General features: G+C 45.4%; 1 protein-coding gene across 2 annotated transcripts in view; it reads left to right on the plus strand.

Moving 5' to 3' along the window:
• Window positions 1-1309: 1309 nt before the first annotated feature.
• plxna3 (plexin A3) overlaps window positions 1310-17660 on the plus strand; it is a 54894-nt gene continuing 38543 nt past the window's right edge. For both annotated transcript variants that reach the window (XM_003963049.3, XM_011621828.2), the window contains exons 1-5: window positions 1310-1602; window positions 12938-13393; window positions 13546-13736; window positions 15438-15985; window positions 16250-16414. In XM_003963049.3, the coding sequence (XP_003963098.2) occupies window positions 13077-13393; window positions 13546-13736; window positions 15438-15985; window positions 16250-16414 (1221 nt within the window). In that variant the 5' untranslated portion in view covers window positions 1310-1602; window positions 12938-13076. The remainder of the gene's footprint in view (window positions 1603-12937; window positions 13394-13545; window positions 13737-15437; window positions 15986-16249; window positions 16415-17660) is intronic.

A 17660-nucleotide genomic window follows, 5' to 3' on the forward strand; every position in this document is an offset into this window, starting at 1 on the left:
GAGCCTTCGCACCTTTGGAGCCCTCACATTTTAACTTTGAGTCACTCAGTTACCAACGTATCAATTTAGCTGGGGTTAGGTGTGTCAATAAAAAGTTCCCGAAGAGACTCTTCATCATTGACAGAAAACAAGGATCAATGCTGTTGCTTTTTAAAATATATCATTAATTCTTATATTTGATTGATTGAAACGGCAAAACTAAAGCTGACTACAGCAGATAAAAAGATTAAATTTGACTGCTCAGGCTTTCAGATGACGTCACACATTGGTGCAGATAACACATAGTTGACCTCTGAACTATAATTAGCCGGTAATGTTCTGTCTGGCTAATTCTAATCCTGTCAGCCTGTCTCTCACTTTTTGACTCTGGTTAAAAATAGAGGAAATAATCAACTGTATTACAAACAAATTAGCCATTGTGATGCGTTTAGTAACGCGTGTCTTTGAGGTTTTCTGTGGGCTACTATGTCCTGATGAACCATAACACGACATTTCCGTTGTTTAATTGTGAGTGTTAAACAGTTAGCATCAACAGTGTTCATTGCAGCCTCTGGGAGCATCTGAACGAGTGAAAAGCTGATTTAAAATGAATGAGCATATTGTTCTCTGTCATCTTTCTGTGATGGCTTCATCTTTGTGATACAATTAGCATCAGTCAGTATTTGCTGGGGGATCTGAGTGAGGCTTTTACTTTTGTACGTTTTTCTTTCTTGTCTGCTCTTTCCATCCATTTAATTTGTAATTCTATCCTGAAGAATCTGCTCATGCATGCCCCCTCGAGATTCCCAATATTTTTCCCAATTTCTTTGCTTTTTTCTCTATATTTTTTCTTCCTCTTTCCTTTCTCCTAATTCCTTTTTGACTTCATCTTTCCTCTTCTTCCCATCGTGTTGCCTTCATTTTCTACATCTTTACATAGATGCTGGACTGTGACTCTCCTCTCTTACCCTAGAACTTTATCTTTATGTACATCTTCACACCTCCCTCTCTCTCTCTCTCTCTCTCTCTCTCTCTCTCTCTCTCTCCCTCTGACTCATTGTCTCTCTCTCCACATCTGGCTTTAAAATGAGAAAAACAGATTAAGCAGCCAGACTGAACCATAGAACATCGTTGATATGGTCAAGGCGGGTATTTGAGTTAAAAATACGATGGGACTGCAACACAGCCAAGTTATTCTAATTTTCAAAAAGTATTTTTTGAAGAGAAATACGATGAATTTTGGTTAAATAGTGAAAATTCAGGCGCTTGATTGACTCGTGCTTCTCCCCTCCGGGTGGGCAGTGGTACAGTCCAAGCGGGGGGGTAGACGCGGCGGAGCAGGGACGACCGAGCCGAGCCAAAGCGAGGCAGGCTGCGTGTAAATGGGGGAGACGTGCCGCGTCGCTCCGCTCTGGATTATTGTTTCTCATTTTGGACGCAGGAAACTCGGAACAATTTGGTCTCTTCCTGCTGCCGTCGCCACCTGTCCTGACCTCAACTCGCGCAGGTTTGACGCGAAGAAGAAGAAGGAGGAGGAGAAGAAGAAGAAAAAGGCAGGAGCTGAACGCGCGTGGGACTGTGGATTTAAATCACCCATCGGGCTGTTCTGAGCTTCCCGAACAGGTAGGTCCGGAGCGGCACAAGTGTTTGGGAGCTGGTTGGGGTTCTCCGTGTCCTCCTGGAAGCAATGGGGGCAGCGGCAGCAGTGGCGACGGTGATGGGGGGGCTGTATGTGAGTGGATGTTTGGGGGGAAAACGCCTCACCTCCCCCTCGCATCACTGCTCCTGCTGCCTCGGTCTTGTCTTTTGAGCGTGTAAATCCGCTACCTGTCCGATTTCCCCACTGATTTTGCTCACGATGACTGGTGATGAGTGGCCGGGTAAGGGTTGCTACCCCAGGTAGGGGCTGCTGCTTTTACCCCGGGGGTGTTTGACGGCGCACGTTCTGGTTAGTCCGTCAAGCGCCGAACCACTCGCTTTGCCTTTTTCATCCATTTTTAATTGCTGTGCTCAGTGCGGAATATGATTTATATGCCAAAAAATGTGCGTGCCCCCCCCCCCCCCCCGTGTGCTAAACGGTAGAGTGGTGGAGGGGGCCGAGGGGGAGGGGATGAGGGGGGGTAGCGGTTCCAGACGCCGATCCATTAAATGAAGAACAAAGAAGGGGGCGGCGGGGAAAAACGCTTGAAATCGCACATAAAACGCAGAAAACGGCATCAAACTGCGCTGGGGGACACCGAGGGTGATGCCCCCGCAAGGTGGGGAGGAAACGGGCATTTCGGCGTCGCTCCCTGCCCCAGCCTCCGTCCATGTGATGGGGGGAAGCGTCCATCCTCCGAATCAGCCCCGAACCTACCCGATCCTCTGCTGCACATGTGAAGTGCTCCACTATGTAATCAGATTCCAGAGAAATCAATGTCAACGACGTGACCAATGTATATGATCACGTATATTGACAGCTGGCCCGAGGTTATCAATCACAGGCGGCCCGTTGTATAACCTGTGATTATCCATTTGAAACACATGTGCTTGAGCTTGAATTAATATTTCTTATATTAGAATACTTCTAATAACCTAATTGTCGTTTCTATCGATGACGTCGAGAGGCCTGATACCAATGAGGAAACGATCATTGATCCATCAGCACCAAAGCCTCCAGGATTCTGGGTCTTATTTATCCGAAGGATTTATCTTTCAGTGATACTAAGATGATATATTTTTGATGGTCCTACTTGGTTCTTTTTCCCCAGGAATAGATATAATAATTTGACAGGGGGAAATAAAGATGAATGTATGAAAACTGGTGCGATTGTTGGTGTGAATGCTAAATGCTGTATATTACTATAGTATGTTTGATGATTCAATCTTCACTGTGCTCCAGACCATCAACACTAGGAATAAATCAATTTGTTTCAATCAATTTAAATAAGATCTTGTTCATAAAGCAAACCATAGTGTGTGTCTGTATATATGATCTCTGATGTGAATGCATGAATGTTTATAAAGGCTTGTGTGAAATTTGGCACGTTTGTATGGTGGAAGACTCGTCCCACGACATGATGACGGTTGTTGGAGAAAGCTCCTGTCCCTGTGCCCTTGAGCAAGATGTCAAACAGCAAATGGCTCCTGAAGCTGTGTTTTGGTGTGTAAATGTCTCTTCTTGAGCGAGCGAGCGAGTGAGTGACAGACGGAGGGGCTCAATTTCATTGACAAACTTCATTCACAGGTTTTTCTGCTTTTGTTGAAGAACTGAGGCAGCTTTGACTTGTCAAAGTCAGTTAATGTCGGTGTGTTTGGCTGAGTGTGTTCGTAGACTCTTAGGCCGGTAATAAACAGCACTATTCATCCTGTAAACACGCGAAACGGTTGAAAACAACCTGTGAACTATGACAAAATCAACATTGCCGTTATGTAATGAGAGGAGCTTCGATTCCAGGGAGTGTTTTATGTCTCACCCAAATCTGGGTTTTGAACCAACACCTGCCTGAATGAAGGCAGGTCCCAGCCTCTACGCTGTTAGCCTCTACGCTGTTAGCCTCACAGCTGTGCTGTGTGGTTATACTTTTATTATTCATTACTATATTAGCATTAACAGACCTAGCCAGCTCAGTGGGTAATCAATGATTAAATGGAAGGTCAGAGGGCTCTGACTCTAGGCTCCAGGTTATGCTGTCATGTAGTGATCTGTTTCTACTTTCACGCTGTGCTAATATCTCAGATTGGAGAGTTTTGGATATGTACTGTTTGAAAGATTGTAGTGTTAAAACCAGTGACACCCTGTATGGCCCCTTAGGCCAGTAAGCCCAGTTCACTTGATCCCAAATTGTGGCGTGTGGCATTACTTGGTGCTTCGTGTGGTAACTATACAATATGTACAAGCACATCTTTGTGTTGATGAGACGTTGCAGTTGCTTTATTATAGCGTTATTTAGTCGTGCTTTGTCACTTTAGAGAAAGTGTACGGCGGTTGTTTCTGTCATCAATCTGGTGTGATCGCAGTTTACATTGTGCACTTTGCTAAATTATGTTACCATGGCGAATTGTTGTTTTAAAGACTTTACTGCACTTCAGCTAATGGGAACTCAGGGGCTACTTTAATTTAGCCTATGCAGAGTCCACACATCATCCTTAAAGTGTAACTCAAGACACTGCCTGTATTCAAAGACACTCAAAGGAAACTCCAGCGGAGGATCTGAAGATGATGATATTAAACATAATCTTTCACATTTTTGTGCTTTCGTAATGAGTTGGTAGTTTGTTTGATTGCGCAACACCCTGCTGTTGCCATTGCTAAACGTAGTTTGTCAGAGGGGTTTATTTTTGTGATTGCCTAAATTGAGTTTGCGTGGTGTTAAACCTTTAAGGCTGGCCTGGCGGGGCAGCATGCTAACCCCTGTCACGAACGCTCTTCACATGCAACACACATTGACAAGAAAGACCTTGGATTAGCTCTGGTGTCCATGGTGTGGCCCTCCCGATCCTCCAGGGCACAATGTGTAAATCCACAGTAAATGGCTGTGACCATTTTCAAGTACTGCTGCTGATGCGAGCGGCTGCCATTGTGTGCTCAATAGTCTGCCTCTGAAAGACGTGCGCAGCAGCGCGGCTTTTGCTTAAATGTAACCGGGCTTCCATTGCCCTGCTTCTATTCACTGTTGCTTCTGTTCAATAACATCAAAAATGGGACAACGAGCCTGTTGGAAATGCGAAACGATAATAATCCCCCTCTGAAATGGAAAAAGGGTCTTTTTGATTTTCCAAGATGTTTTACGATGCAAAAAAGGAGTTAATGGCCAAAATAGGAAGATGAACACATACTGGATAACTTAGTCTGGCTCTGCGTTGAACATTTGTGATGACTGTTTCCACTGCTGACAGTGTCTAACGGCCATTGTGGTCTGTCTCCTGATGAGTGTGCACGGCACCAAAAGGTAAATGAGCAGCAGCTGCCTTTTATGGGATATCACTTCCTCTTTGCTCTTTTTGATATCTGTGTTGTACTATTTTCTTTAGATTTGTAAACTGTGTTTCCTCCTGATTACTGCTCATCCATCCATCCACCCATCCATCCCCCCCCAAACCAACCATCCACCCAACCATCCATCCCCCCCTAAACCATCCATCCATCTCCCAAACCATCCATCCCCTCAACCACCCACCCATCCATCCCCCAAACCATCCATCCTTCCTTCCTTCCATCCATCCATCCTTCCTTCCTTGCTTGCTTCCTTCCATCCATCCATCTCCCAAACAATCCATCCTTCCTTCCTTCCATCCATCCATCCTTCATTGCTTCATCCATCCATCCATCCATCCATCCATCCATCCATCCCCCAAATCGTCTGTCTGTCTGTCCGTCTGTCTGTCCGTCCAAAAGTGGCCCAAGCAGCAGATCTTACAGGGTCCTAGGTCATGAACTGTGGTGAACCATAGTGAGTTTTGTACTTTGTAAATTTTCTATACATTTAAGGGCTGTCTCTGCAGCAGGTTTAAGCCTTTTAATACCCTCTGTTGCTTATCAGAGGATTTTGGTTATATACCATATCCGTGTGCTACTGTTATATACCGGTGGACTCAAAATATACAAATTGTATTTCTGAGTCAGCAGCAAAGAAATGCTGAGTCAGCGGAGACTCATTTCCAGGACTCAGTGGTTCAGTGAGGTACTTTATGGTCTGCGTTAGAAAAGTACAAGCTGACATGGCTTACGTCTCCATTGGTGACAGCTCGGTCACGTGGCACTGCCATGATGGTAGCGTGACAACAGTGTAGCATCATTGGTCACCAGGAAATCCAGCTCACTCCGAAATGGACTGAATGCATTAAACAGAACCACGCTGGATCCCGTCCCTCGGCTCAGAGGGGATCGGCAGGATGGGCGATCTCAATCATCTGTCTCATCTTTCAGCTCTGTGTTGACATGAAGCTGCTCTTTGGTACTTTATGAAATTATTTATGGATTTTTTTAGGTATGCGCAGTTTCTGTTTTCCCCCATTAAAGAAGGCGTCTTCTAGGCTGATACAATTGACGTCACATCTCCGTATTTTCTTGAAAAACGTTATTTTTCAAGAGTCCAGCACTTCACGTCGGCATCAACGCACGCATTTTTCCCATCCTCTCTCTTGACGAGCAAGATGGGAACATAAATGTTATAGAGCGCATGTAAATAAGCAAAGCTGTTTCTGGAGTGGGAGAGTAAGCCGCTGTTGTTGCCATGGTGAAGCCTAGTCTCCACTTTCCAATGATGATGGATTTGCTATTATTATGCCAGATGTGCTTAACTCGGTGTCAACATGTACAGACTTGTAGCAACTACATCAACCCTGAATTTCTCTATTTGTTCTCATTTAGTCTATTTCACTTTCCGTTTGTCATGAACAAAAGAGAGATAATGACTCGTTAAGTGCAGAAAGGCGTTTTTCAGCGAGTACACCATGAATTGTTTTTATTCCGGTTTTCCAATGATTTCCAGCAGCAGGTGGCTGTGCGATAGTCCAGACAAAGACGAGCCCCCGCTGTCATTCACCTGCTTCTTCCTGGCAGCGTCTACAGTCGGACGTTTGCTGGATTGACAGCGGCAGGAATTACTGCCCCCCCCCCCTTTTTTTTTTTAAAAAGAAAATCTATTTTCCCATTTACTACGATTGACTGAAATGTGAAAAAGGATTTCTTGAAAACTTGTGATTTCATGGTGATCGTTCCTTAATTAGTATTTAAATAGGAAGAGAATCTGAGGGAATGTTTGGATCCAGTCTGGCTCCTCTTGGAGTCACTTCTGATGCTCTACCACACTCGGCGCTTGCAGCGTGATTTAAAGGTCACTGGTCAGTGAAAGCAATTAGACCTCCGTGTCCTGCGGTCAGTGAACCTGGAACAATCCACCGCTCATATGTTGCATATTTTCTTTTCAGAGGCGGGAGTCATGGCCAAGCTGTCGTCCTCCCAGCAGAGCTCAACCTGCCAAATTTTCGACCAATTCCTGTTAGTTTCATAGACAGATTACATGACCCAGCTCTCTACCAGAACCCTGACCATCCCATCCCAAATAACTCCCTAACCTGGTTCTGACCTCAGCCTTAAAACCATGTTTGAACAGTCAAACATTCTTTTAAGGTTGTGGGGCCCAGCAAAATGGTCCCAGTTCACAAACGTGGCCCCACTTTGCCTGTAGAATGAGCATTCTGCTCAATATCGAGTATATGTGAACACACACACACACACACACACACACACACACACACACACACACACACACACACACATACACACACACACACACAAAAGACTAAAGAACAGGCAGGAAACAATCTGGCATTCTTCACTTCCTTTCTCAGTGCCTCCTGACTTCCTATAGGTGTGTTTCAGCCTCCAGAGAGGTCACACACATTTACTACTATAGAAAGAAAATCATTCAGTGTGTTGGGGAACAGGCAGTGGGAGGAAAGCTGTTGTTTGTGCAGTTTGTCATGCTTTTTTTTTAGTTAGCACAGCAAATTTATTCATCTTCACCCATCGGTGAAGCACATTAATCACATTAACAAGGCAATTAAAAGAATGCTGGAGACAAAAGTCAAAACAGACTTGAATCTCTCTGTGTGTGAGATGGTGTGCAGGAGGCTCTTCAGCAATTCTGTTCACACACACAACCTTTTTAGTAGGTTTTCTGGAACATTATTAGATTTGTAGATCTGGATGTTGGAAATTTGTGGTGCAGATTTCCATTCTTATCTGTCGAGCTCACAGATCTGTTGGCGAAAGAGGAGTAGTTGAGATTTGTTAAAAAAATGGGTGGTGAAAAGATTTCAAACGGCGCCACTGAGATGTTTTCCTCAGTCCAGAGTTTCAAAGACTCATACATGTTCTTTTCAAGACTGTGAAAAATGAAATGAGGTGCACCGGTGCTGTTAGACCCGACCGTTCGCCCTATCAAATACCAATGTTATCAGATTTTAGACCCCGTCTGTTGCTGCAGTACTGTAGACTGGTACTGTAGCAGCACATTTATTTGAAAGGCTTCAGACTTTTCCATAAGCTATTTCAAAAGAGGATTAGGGCCACTTGTAAAAAAAAAAGAAAAAAAAAGAAAAGAAAACTACTCCATTTTCCCCCCACAAAATACCTGGAAATGTCCAAAAGGAATCATTTTGTTTTCATCTGTGTCCAAAAACACTGCAAATAAAGAAGGTTTGAAATGTCGTCGACAGCAAAGTTCAGAGTTTGCAGCCTGTTCTGAATAGACTTCACACGTTTTAAAAGAGCTACTGTTGGTGATTGTGGCTGATGACATCAGGCAAACAGCTTTCTACGAGCCGGGAATGTAAAAGAAGAGTAAAGGCTTCTCTGCTTTAAATGGCACAGTAATTCCCTTTAATGCAAAATAGCTGATAAGCACATATTTTCCACAGCTGTGAGATAAAATCGTGACACATTGAAAACACCAGCCCATCCCAGTATTTTCTCTGTGCTCCAGTGCAGCTTTCTTACTCTGACTCTAGCGCCGTGTGTTTGAGAAGCAATAGAGAGAGAGAGCGCAATTTCAGACACAGCAAAACAGTATCACAATAACATTATCAGATACTAATTCCATTTACCATGGAGGGGCAGATGTGTTTCCTGTTAGCCTATTACATTTGGTGCACAGGGAGGTGAGGAAATCTTGGTGGCGGGGGTTATTTAGGTCTGAAAGGGGTCGAGGCTCACCGGGAACCCTGACTGGAAATTTGCCCCATGTGACAGCCCTAAAATCACAGATTCGTTGAGAGTAGCTTTGAAATCAGGTCGCTCATATGACAACGAAGGGAAAATGCCCCCCCCCCCCCCCCCCCCCCCCCCCCGATACCACATATATAATAACCACAGCATTTAAAGGGAGGTAAGAGCTGCCTAAAATGATGATCAGGGGCTGAACATTGGTTCATGAATGGTGGGGTTTGTGTTTTATGTTTCTTAAAGTCTGAAGATGCAAGACCTCCAAAACCTGTTTACACAGCTAAGCTGATTAGAAGTGAGATGGAATAGAGAGGCTCTGGAAAGACGGTGCTGTCCTCTCTGTAACGCTTCTGCTACCTTTGCTGAACAGGGTGACATAAATTACATAATGTGTGTCCTTCAGCAACAGTCGGCGAGGCTTTCCAAATCAACATCAGAGTATATTAACCTTTTTACATGGACATTTTGTCTTCCATGATGTCAGAGGCCTGATTTTTATTTATTTTATATCAGGTTAGGTGGAAGCTCAATTGTAATGCAGTTGTAGTAACCAAGGCTTGTAGACGATTGCCTGCTAGAATCCCCTGCAGGGTCTCTTATATTTGAAAGGCACACTTAGGCCAGCCAGCGTGATGTCACCAGTAACCAACTCATATGATTGGGGACAAGTCTTGTCTGATCCCCAAGGAGCAGCTGTGTGTGAGAGGAGGTATAAAATAGCCAAGTCAGCCATTAGCGGACCATTGAATCCAGACAGAAGTACTGGGAGCAGTGTGTGCAAACCACCGAGGGCAGCAGGTTGACTTCTCAGAAGTGAACTTCTCAACTGGACTCTCTGGAAGGACAATGGGACACTCTGCTGTCTCCCCATGCTATTGGAGCTCAGTGGTCGGTGTCTCACCGCATAGTATGCATGAGTACAACAATTAAATACTTCAATCAAAATGGGGGGGGAAAACGACATGGTTCACTGAAGGAGCCTTAAAATGGTTGTGATAAAATAAGTATGGTTTTGTGCACTCTGATCCTCCGAAGGACAGACAGGTTTTGATTGCTGGAGTTTACCGCTTCTACGTTTTGTTATTCACTCATTCGTCCCCTTGGATGACCCCGTGGGTTCGATTATTTTCCTTTTAGTGGGTGATTTGTTTCCATCCTGGGGGCTCCTACAATTGGAGTTCCCTTAAATCACCAATATAATAGGAGTCATATTTAGTTTGAGCTGTTAAGGGTCTTTCTGTGGCGGTAAAGCGGCGACTCTTTTATTGCTGCATTCCTGGCTGTGGCTCGGTGACTTCACCATGACCCCTGTGACCATTTTTAGGAATTAGAAGCTGTAAATTGAAAATGGATGGATGAATGACTTCTACACACACACACGCACACACACACACCAGACGGATGGTGGGACGGATGAAATCTCAGTCCTGTTTGAGAAATTCTATCTGCCACATCGGTTTCCCCAGCTGTCCATTGTCCACATACTCGGGGGTCTGCCTTTCCTCACTCTGCCCCCCACATCACTCCAGCAGACTAATTAACTAATGTGCCGATCTGTCAATGCCTCTTTGTGCTCCTGTGTGTGATCTTCTACCGTCTCATTAAACACAGTCAGTGGGGGCCAAACTGAACGCTTTCCTCAACGCGGCAGATCACATGCGCTGCAACTGAGATCCATGTTTTTATACTTTGGCAACGTGAGCTTCTCATGGTTTAATCACACCAAGATTCCCCGCGTTCTTCACCACATACTTCAAAGGGAAGTGTAGGCATCCACCTTTTTCAGAAGTTCTGCTTTGTTTATGGAATCGCACACTGACACCATAATTAGTGAGACTAGCTCATTTGTTGGTGATGACATAAGAGTACGGTAATGTGTGGTTTCAGCATCATACTGCTGAAACCACACATTACTCTTCAATTAGGTCTTTCAAAGGCCTTTTCCCTTCATCTAAACTAAACAAACATTCTAAATTAGGGATTTGGATACCGGTGGTGTTACCCAGCCTCTAATATATAAAATAAACATATCCAAACACCCACCAGGGCTTCCACAGTCTGGTGTCCGTCCGTCTCTGGCGATGATCAAAATATCCGCCCACTTTAGGTTTCTGTAGGTCAGGGGTGCTCATTACGTCTATCGCGATCTACCGGTCGATCGCGGCGTGACATTAAAAAATATCAGCCTATCGTTCATCCCGTCACTTGATTGATATACAGGGCAGCCAGTTAGATGACAACTGAATTTTGACCTTTAGGTCACCGCTCATGCGCAAACAACGGGCTAAGCGCTAAGCTAATCAGTGAATTACCTCTGATTTTAAGCCAATGCTAAAACTTATGGTCATCAAAATGAATGAGGGAGCGGGACCAAGTAAGAAGACAAAAACATATCACTTTCATATAGGCCAGTGCAAACATCTACTTTCTACATGAAGATTATTAAGTCCAAATACCGTTCCACCATGACTGATGAACATCTGGAAGTGTGCTTGAGGCTGGTTATCAGCAGCTACTGTCCGGACGATGCATCCCTGGCTGATCCAATTCAGTGCAAGTCGTCAAAGTAAACTCAGGCAATTACAAAAAAATGTTAATAGTTATTTATTATGTGTGTTTTGCAATATTGGCTCATTCAGTTATCCAAGGTACATCAACATACACTCACCGGCCACTTTATTAGGTACACCATGCTAGTAACGGGTTGGACCCCCTTTTGCCTTCAGAACTGCCTCAATTCTTCGTGGCATAGATTCAACAAGGTGCTGGAAGCATTCCTCAGAGAGTTTGGTCCATATTGACATGATGGCATCACACAGTTGCCGCAGATTTGTCGGCTGCACATCCATGATGCGAATCTCCCGTTCCACCACATCCCAAAGATGCTCTATTGGATTGAGATCTGGTGACTGTGGAGGCCATTTGAGTACAGTGAACTCATTGTCACATTGTACATACAAAGAATCCTCATACATTTGAAAAATAAGTCGATGTTTTGCATTTTTGTGGTGGGTAGATCATTTTGACTAATGCTGAAAAAGTGTGAGCACCCCTGCTCTAGGTGTTGCTGCTCTGTCCTTACTTTTTACTGACAGGACAATGTGGGAGATAAGCTTGGCCAAATATTGGACTTGTCCTAGTCACATGATCAAGACACAGCTAGGCCAGATGTTTCCGTCGGATCCTCAGATATTAACCTGAATTTTAACCTTACAACAAATATTTGTGGTGGAGAAAAAGAACATTTTGTTCCACTTTCCTCTGTACTGCATTAGATTGCCCATATTTTTGCAACATAGTCACTTCTTTCACTTGAGCAGCAAGACATGAGTCATGACTAGAAGCACTATTTTGGATTGTAAACCAGGAGAGACTCTGGGGTCATTTCCTGCAATAGATTTGGACCGGGTCAGCTCTCAAACGAGGAATGTTGTGCATTTTGTATCGGTTTCTAACGCTCCCCTGTCAGATTCTAAAGTTGTAATCATTCACAGAATTGTTGGCAACCGTGGTTGTTATGCAAGTCGGTCTAAATAAAATGGCTTATGGTCTTAGACACATGTCAAGACAAAACAGACTTGTGTGACTCATGTTCTTATATGTGTCTACTGTGTAGCTGCTGGAGGCTTTGCAGATATTCTATTAATAGTGTTTTAACGCTTCTTCACACCAAGTGGGATGTGCTGAGGACAAGTCTGTTATAAAGCCAGGAAAAGATGTGTTTCAGTAATGTGTAAGCACGTGAGTCAGGGCGCTATGGGCGTGCTAGACCACAACAACACCAGCCAGGTCTTGTGTGGTGAAGGTCAGGATGGAACGACAGAACAAGCACCATGTGGAGTTGATGATTTTTTGGGGGGAAATGCAATAGATTGTAATTGAGCTGTCCGTCAAACATGGAGTCAGAAGAAATGGTGAAATGTTCCCACCCCGCTCTGTGTTACATGAGACAGCTTTTTCAGAGTGTCGGTGAAAGGCCAGGTGAAGACAGATCAATAGCTGCATCTGCAACACACACACACACACACACACACGCGCACGCACGCACAATAGTCAGAATAATTTTGTTTGGGACCCTCTAATATTGTTTTCAACTTGGTCTTGGTTCAGGTTAAATAATTGGAATAATTGTTTTTTCCTGCTAGTCTCCATTCATTTTATAAAATGTCTTATGGTCCCATTTAGCTGCACGTGTTCAGCTTCTACAAATTTACCAATTCTGTCTTTTTTCCCTCTTTTTCTCTCCAGTCATGTCAGAGTGAAGCCGACACCCCATCAAACCTGCATCCAGCACTTCTTTCCTCCTCCTCCTCCTCCTCCTCCTCCCCCTTCCTTTCCTCTTTTATCCCTCTGTTCTCTTCTCCTCTTTCTTCTCTCTTTATCCACAATGATTCCCTCGGCCTCTTCCCTGGCTCCCCTTCTCTCTCTCCTCCCTCTCCTTCTCTTCTCCTCCCCCATCCTCTCAGCCCCGGCGGCTCCCCCCTCCCCCTCTGTGATGTCAGGCAGGGTGGTGTACAAAACCTTCGATACCTCTCTCACCCACCTGACGGTCCACCGGAAGACCGGCGAGGTGTTTGTTGGCGCCGTCAACCGTGTGCTCAAGCTATCGGCGAATCTGACGGAGCTGAGGAGTCACATGACCGGGCCTGTGGAAGACAATGCCAAGTGTTACCCTCCGCCCAGCGTCAGGGCCTGCGCTCACCGGTTTGTGTTACCTGTACACCTGTTGCCAATACCCCCCTACCCGAATCACCTCATATCTGGACTCACCTGTCTGTCGTTCACCTGGGAGCATGCTTGATGATCTTTTTTATACCGACTGACCCGTCTTACAGCCCATCTGTCTCTGTCCCCAGATTGGAGTGGTCAGACAATGTGAACAAGCTCCTGCTGGTGGATTACACTGGGAACAGACTAGTGGCGTGCGGTTCGATCTGGCAGGGCGTTTGTCAGTTCCTTAGACTGGAGGATCTCTTCAAACTGGGAGAGCCGCATCATCGAAAAGAGCACTACCTGTCTGGAGCCCGAGAGGCTGATGGGATGGCAGGTAAGCTGCAATGTGACTTAAAAAATACTGAAGACAAGTTGACAAAAGCTCAGCATGTTGGGAACTGGGCTGGGAAGCGGAAGGTTCTGGGTTCGAGCGCCAGTTCAGACAAAACCGGGAAGGTGTTCTGGTAGTAGGGGAAGGTACCAGTACACCTTCAGAGCACTGCCAAGGTACCCTTGAGCAAGGCACAAAACCCCCAAACGCTTATACAGGGCCCAGGAACTGACCCTGAAAGGGATAAAGTGGTTAAGACGATGAGATGAGAAGTTGACCAAAGCAATTGAGCGATGAGCAAAAATCGTTTTATTGTCTCAGTTTTTCGATGAGGCGTGTAGCGGCTGTTTTAAACAGTGCCTGATAAAACATTCTTCCTTAAAACCTGCTTTGAAATAAGCGGTTTTGAGTTTTTGCTTGGACGCAAGACTGGACTTTTAGTCCCCGGCATGGCTGATTTCAAACGATGCTTTTGTCGGCTCTTGTGATTTGTCTGTCAGCAGCTGCCAGCAATTTTTCTGTTTTCCATGACCACTGTCTCCCTTCTGGGGTCGCTGGGGGGGAGGGTGCTGGAGCCTATCCCAGCTGCACACGAGTGACGGCAGGATACACCTCCGGATGAGGCGCCAGCTCATTACAGATGCCAACAGTTTATTATACAGATATATATAAAACAACAACTGCAGAGACTGGCAGGACAAGGCTGCCGATTAGTCATATTTACGCTTGTCAACACTCATTACCTCCTACCAGATCGCCACACCGGCAGCATGTTGGGCTGATTTGGACGCTCGGTGTCGCTTATGAGAGTCAATGACAAATTATTGATTTTCTTTTATTTTGTCTTTACATCAACCTTCAATGCTGTGCACCAACAGGACAGGTTATCAAGGAAAATCAGTGTAGCGCGGTTACAGGCATTGTGTAGCTCCTCACATGTTGAATGCTTAACTAAACAAATCGGTCTACAAATAATGAATGGAAATATGAGCTGTCAGCCTTTAACAATGCTGCCGTTTTTATCTTCGGTATATTGAACTGTATGTTCTTCCTGAGGAAATGGAGTGTTTATGCGAACAGTGGGTGCAATATAATGCATACTAAAGTACACTCTGTAGCACTCCATCAGGTCATTCTGTCATTGGGAAGCATGGATCATTTTAATGTAGTTGTTTGTCTAATTTCTGTGTGATTTCTAAGCGTCCAGCTCACAAAATGTTCAGAGCAAACTATTTTCCCATCTTGTAATGAGACTGAACGTCAGCTGCCTCTTCACAAGGGAGAGAAAAGAATGCCTCCATATTATGAAGCTGCAGTCTACCAGCCACGCCACTCGCTCTCGTTTATGCCGTTTCTAAAGCCCGTTGTGTGTTGCTGCTGTGTCATTGGTTGTCATTGTTCCTGTTTGGAATAATTTGCCAAACACAACAGAAAGCCAGTCGGTGAACGGCTCCCCCCGAATTGTAATTGAACAATCTGAAATCCATAAACACGAATGTTGCCCCAGATAACTTTTAAATTCCGACCATAAAACACCCACAGTTGAGGCACGTTCAAAATCCAGCTTGAATGTGGCAGCTTGTTAACTCAGCACAGAGGGTATTTTGAATATAGGATGGAGCTTTGACGGCCTCGCTCCAACTTTATGGCAAGTCTTTATCGCCAGAACTGTTTTGGTGAGTTTGCTTCCTCCGTTCCGCGCAGGTGTGGTCGTAGGAGAGGATGACTGGACAAGTGACCCCAAGAGTAAGAAACCGGAGAGGAGCGGCAGTCGCCTCTTCATCGGGGCTGCCATCGATGGAAAGTCTGAATATTTTCCAACGCTGTCCAGCAGGAAGCTTGTGGCAGATGAGGAGAGCGTGAATATGTTCTCACTGGTCTACCAGGACGAGTTTGTCTCCTCACAGATCAAGATCCCCTCGGACACGCTGTCCCTGTACCCAGCCTTCGACATCTACTACGTGTACGGCTTCTCCAGCCGCACCTACGTCTACTTTTTAACTCTGCAGCTGGACACACAGCTGACACAAATGGACGCTGGCGGGGAGAAGTTCTTCACTTCAAAGATTGTCAGAATGTGTTCCAATGACACGGATTTCTACTCGTACGTGGAGTTTCCTCTGGGCTGCACCAAAGACGGCGTGGAGTACCGCCTGGTTCAGGCTGCATACAAACAGAAACCAGGACGGCGGCTGGCCCAGGCGCTCGGCCTGTCTGAGGAGGACGACGTCCTCTTTGTCATCTTCTCGCAGGTGAAGCACCTTCGCATTTCCTCTTTATACACCTTCTCTTTCCTGGATCCACTTCAGAACTGTATGAATTCACTAAAATGTTACTGTAGTTTGTTACTGTGGTTAAATAAAGTTTAAAAAGTCCTTTATCTGAAAACACTACACTCACTGGCAACTCTATTAGGGTCCACATTGCTGTTCTCTCTGCCGTTACCTTTCAAATGTAGCATCTGAAACGTTTTACCAAAGTTTTGTCTCTTCCTGACTGTTTGTTCCTGATCTCAGGGGCAGAAGAATCGGTCCAACCCTCCCAGAGAGACTGTCCTCTGCCTGTTTACCCTCCATGACATTAACCTAGCCATGAGAGAGAGGATCCGTTCCTGCTATCGTGGTGAAGGCCGGCTGTCATTGCCATGGTTACTCAACAAGGAGCTGCCCTGCATTCACACGGTGAGAAATAGGATTGAACCTTAGTTAGACAGGTCAGGCCAATCTTCTTTAGGCCTCGCGTAACGTTTGTTTGTTTGTGCTCACGTAGCCAAGGGCATGTGACTCCTAAACGGCAGAGTCTGCGTGAGCGGCCCTTCCTGTCGGTACGATAGTACGATAAGTGTTGGAGACCTGTTTCTGGTTGAGAGGTGAAAAGGAAAAGTAGTCGCTCCTTCTTTCTCCCTTTTCTCAGGTCTTTGTTTCTTGCCCTTTGAGAGTCTTCTACATCATCTGCCAGAGGCTGCCTGCAGGCGACCACGTGCGCGCGCACGCACGCGCGTGCACGCCCACACATGCACACCTCCACAGATGGAGAGCGCTGGTTTCTGTAAAATTCCAGCAAAAAAGAAAGAATTAATGTCTCAGGTTGTGGTGGGTTATTCTGGGTCACTGGGGTTGGGGGGTTGATTATTCATTGAGAATGGCCTGCACTGGTAACCATGGGAACCCTGCAGGGAAATATGCCAGGGCCTGAGTAGGTCTAGGGGACAGGCTGGGCTGTTACCAACCATCTAACTGATAGCCCATGTTACTGTAGTGTGTGTGTGTATTGCAGGCATTGACAAAGGAGCAGAGACTTTCTGGTGACTCGTGACCCCCCCCCCCCCCCACACACACACACACACACACCTTCTATCATAAACAGCAGGGAGCGGGTGAGCTCGCTAATGTTTAGTTCAGTGCTCATGTAACGATATTAGCCCAGGCAGCATTAATCTAAAGGGACTTTTGTGACGTTTAGTCTGTGGGTGTATGGATGCAGGCAGGAGAGCGGCTTGTCTGTGGACACACACTTCATAATTCCCTTCTCTGTAAAGCTCAGAATAACTCGGGCGTCGCATCAGAGGGTGTTGCAACACTCCACATTTCACAGACTTTCGATATCCTCCCGTCCACCTTTTCCCAAGATGGTGACAGATGAAACAAACATCTTCTGCCTTTTCATTTCTATATTCAGTTTTCCTTTAATTTGCTTTATATTATTAGCCTGTTGTATTACCTGGCAGCTGAGTGCTTCCAGAACTTTAGCTGAACAACCTAAATCATTCTTTTAAAAAGCGGTATTAGTTTTTTGCCTTCCCGTGGACTCACCACCTGCAGGAGGGGCCGAGGGGGTCGGGTGCATTGTGTGTTCTCTTTTCGCTCAACTAAATCAGGAGGACAAAGAAAGGCGATTTTGTTGATCAGTAATGGTATATCCATTTGC

Source organism: Takifugu rubripes, chromosome 3, assembly GCF_901000725.2.
Source record: "Takifugu rubripes chromosome 3, fTakRub1.2, whole genome shotgun sequence".
Classification (NCBI taxonomy): domain Eukaryota; kingdom Metazoa; phylum Chordata; class Actinopteri; order Tetraodontiformes; family Tetraodontidae; genus Takifugu; species Takifugu rubripes.